Source organism: Trachymyrmex septentrionalis, unplaced genomic scaffold (genome assembly GCF_001594115.1).
Source record: "Trachymyrmex septentrionalis isolate Tsep2-gDNA-1 unplaced genomic scaffold, Tsep1.0 scaffold131, whole genome shotgun sequence".
In the NCBI taxonomy this organism is placed as follows: domain Eukaryota; kingdom Metazoa; phylum Arthropoda; class Insecta; order Hymenoptera; family Formicidae; genus Trachymyrmex; species Trachymyrmex septentrionalis.
The window spans coordinates 1,278,692-1,282,152 of record NW_017304450.1 but is presented as its reverse complement, the minus strand read 5'-3'; the positions used below and the strand labels follow the sequence as shown (position 1 = coordinate 1,282,152).

Here is a 3,461-nt window from a genome sequence, read left to right as displayed (position 1 = left end):
ACTTTGAGCTAAAAAATACGCGATGACTTTGTACTACACCTAATATTACGTATTTTGCAAAAAATTAAAAGAAATATCTATAAAAATAAAATATTATATAATAATACGTACACATTCTATATTTTATATTCAATGTCAACATTATATATGGCACAAATAGTGTCTTTTTAATGCAATAAATATGCATGATATGGAAATAAAAGAATATTTTCCTAAAATATTTGCATTACGGAAACAAATAATTTTCTGTTAGTAAATATGAATATATACATCTATTATCACAAAATTTGTTTTTTTTTTTTTTTTAAATAACTGCTGGTGAAATACCGCGAGAAACGGTTGTCCACGTGAATTGATCAGAGTCGATTGAGAAGAGAGCTCGGTGTTGTACGAAACGCTTCTGTTTCAGTGGAACAAATAAAGGGGCAAGAGGAAGTTCGAGATCGCATCGTTGCCGCAGCGAGAGCTGCAAGACAGGGATCTGACTGCCCACCGGAACTTCGCCCGGAGTATAATCCCAGCCAACATCCGCTCTGCGACCATCTCATTCATTATCACGAGCACCACATCAGCCACAACGGTATTATATAGTATGCAGTTCGCCCTGCGGTATATGTATTTAAATGTATACACACCTAGACTTTCCCCTGGACCGCAGACAGACCGTTACGGCTCCGATGTGCCCATTTAAAGCGCACACTTGCTCAAAGTATATTGCGCCCGCCCTATGGCTAACTCTAGAAGGGCCGCTTTATGAACTGTTAAAATAGATAACTTGATTGAATCTGTCTACTGAATGTTTAATCTTTAACTCGTGAAGCGCTATGACGCGTAATGATTCTCAAGAGTTATTTATCTTTCCGCTTTTGATGGTGTAATTACATATATCCATGGACGGTTCGAAATAAGTAATTCAGAATCATCTCGATTCAATTTTCGATAACAAATAACAAACTGAGTAAAATAAAAAATATTTGAAAATCGTTATTTTTTAAACGAATAATATTAACAAATTTGATTAATCTAAATCGGAATAGGAGAAAGAGAAAAAAATAAAGTATTCTTTTTCTCTATATTTATAATAATATTAAATACTAAAAAAAGTCAAAAATAAAGTTGCCAAAAATAAATGTAAGAGCTGCGGAACGCTCTAAGACAAATGTATAATTTTTCTACTTCCCATCATAAAAAAATTTGTAAATGAGAACCAGTTTTATGCACTCGTGCATTGCTGGTATTTATTTAATTATAATACTTTTCTGTATTTTTACATTTTTAACATTTTAAAAATATTTTAAATATTCTCAACATTAATATAACTATATTAAATTATATTAACTATATTCTTTACATTAATCTAACTACATCAGAGGCTGTTAATAACGAAGAATTATTTCTATAAAGAAAATTCAATATAATATGAAAAAAAATTATAGATAATAAAATATTAAGTGAAAATGAAAAATAATAATTATATAATATGAACTTGTTACATTAACATTTAATCATGATAAAAGAAACTGCAATGAATTATACATGTGTGTGTGTGTGTGTGTGTGTGTGTGTGTGTGTGTGTGTGTGTGTGTGTGTGTGTGTGTGTGTGTGTGTAGAATAGAGAGAGAGAGAGAGAGAGAGAGAGAGAGAGAGAGAGAATATAAAAAAAGCGAGCAAAACGAAATCGTGAAATAATTATCATCGAGTTCTTTTTCTTTTAATTGTGTATCTCTGCCTATCTGCATATCGACGATGCAATTCTCATAAAGCTGCTCTAAACACCCTATTTCTCCGATGGTTTACAGTGAAGGAAGACGAAGGCCGTACGCTCTGGTTGGATACACAAAGTCACGCCAGTAGCAGTGCGAGTTCCGCTGATGACGACTATACCTGGCAATGGCCCACCAGTTTCTGGTCGCAGTTCAAAGTGAGTATGTCCTATGAATGTTTGCAGCAATTACCGAATACAATGCCATTTTACTCGCTTAAGCAGTTTCACAATGATTTCGAAGGTCTTTTTAAACAATAACTATGATACATACAGAGTGTCTCGAACATCGCATGAAAGGCTGATTTCCGAGAGGGTCGGCATTATTTATTATTTTAGGATGTCCGCCAGGTCAACGAACAAAGAAAACGAAAATTATGTTCCATATCTCCTAGTTCAATAAATATTGCTTATAGAATATTGGACCTTGAACGCTTTGACTTTTTCTTTTTTTTTCTCTCTCTTTATCTTCGCATTTGACGCACTATTCCGTTTGAGAATAAAAGATGGAAAACAATAAGTAAATTATTATTTTTTTAAATGTATATTTATAAATGTAGATATATTATTGTATATTTATAATATCAACATAAATATTATACAGGATATTAATATAAAAATATAGTAATATAAACAAAGTTAAAACAAAAACCATCTTTTTCACAGAAAAAAATACTTTCTTGTTTATTCATATTATATTTTATTCATATTTTGAAACTTGACTCATTGAAATTCTTTCATTTGGAATTATTTATGACATTAAATCATGAAAATGAGTGTAATTATTGAAACAGTTTTATTTTCATTTTGAATCTTAATATCTGGAAACTGGTACAGTAGGTCTTGGACGTTCCAAGCGACCGTTCCAACGTAATTATTCATAATTTTCCAAAGTGTATCCTTCGCGACGGATGAAAGAGTGTAGCCGCTGTAGTCAAATCAATTCTTCGAGTCAGATTACATGACGCATCACCCACCGCGAAAGAAAAAAGCGAATCGGCATGCTCCGTGTTATTCATCGCGATGCCGATTAACGAATGCATCTAGACTAATGTGTGACCGGTTTATCTATTCGTGGAGGACGCGTCATCGATCGTGTCGTAGGTGGATCGCGACATCATCGAGAATCTCACGTACACAAAGAGCAAAAAGGGGAGCGCGCGTGCATGAATGTTGCTGGAAAGAAGAAGACCGATCGGGCATAAAGAGAAGAACTAGGACGACGTTTACACGATTCGCCATATCCGGATAATTACCGCGCGACCGGTATGCCCGTTCGTAACCGCGCTTTACGTACGAATACGAACGCGCATCACTTGCATCACTTTTACTTGGCAGAACCACGCGTTCTTCGCGGCCTACCAATAACGCTCCACCACCTCTTGTTGCCGTGAGAAAGAAAAAGTCGAAAGCGTTCAAGGTCCAATATTCTGTAAGCAATATTTATCGTACTAGGAGAATATGGAACATAAATTTCGTTCTCTTCGTTCGTTGACCTGGCGGACATCCTAAAACAATAAGTAACGCCGACCCGAAAATCAGCTTTTCATGCGAGACAGTCCGAGACATTCTGTATGTATCACAGTTATTGTTTAAAAAGACCTTCGAAATCATTGTGAAACTTTACGTTCTATTTTCTCACGGACGGCTGATATAATCGAGTCATTCTGGGGATATTAATCTCTGTGTGTGTGTGTGT

The 3,461-nt window shown here is 34.8% G+C and overlaps 1 protein-coding gene across 1 annotated transcript in view; it reads left to right on the top strand.

Annotated features, from left to right (window-relative positions):
* LOC108757063 (ABC transporter G family member 9) overlaps positions 1–3,461 on the top strand; it is a 131,764-nt gene that overhangs the window by 123,869 nt on the left and 4,434 nt on the right. The window contains exons 7-8 of the mRNA XM_018501367.1: positions 410–580; positions 1,800–1,921. Coding sequence (XP_018356869.1) covers positions 410–580; positions 1,800–1,921 — 293 coding nt within the window. The remainder of the gene's footprint in view (positions 1–409; positions 581–1,799; positions 1,922–3,461) is intronic.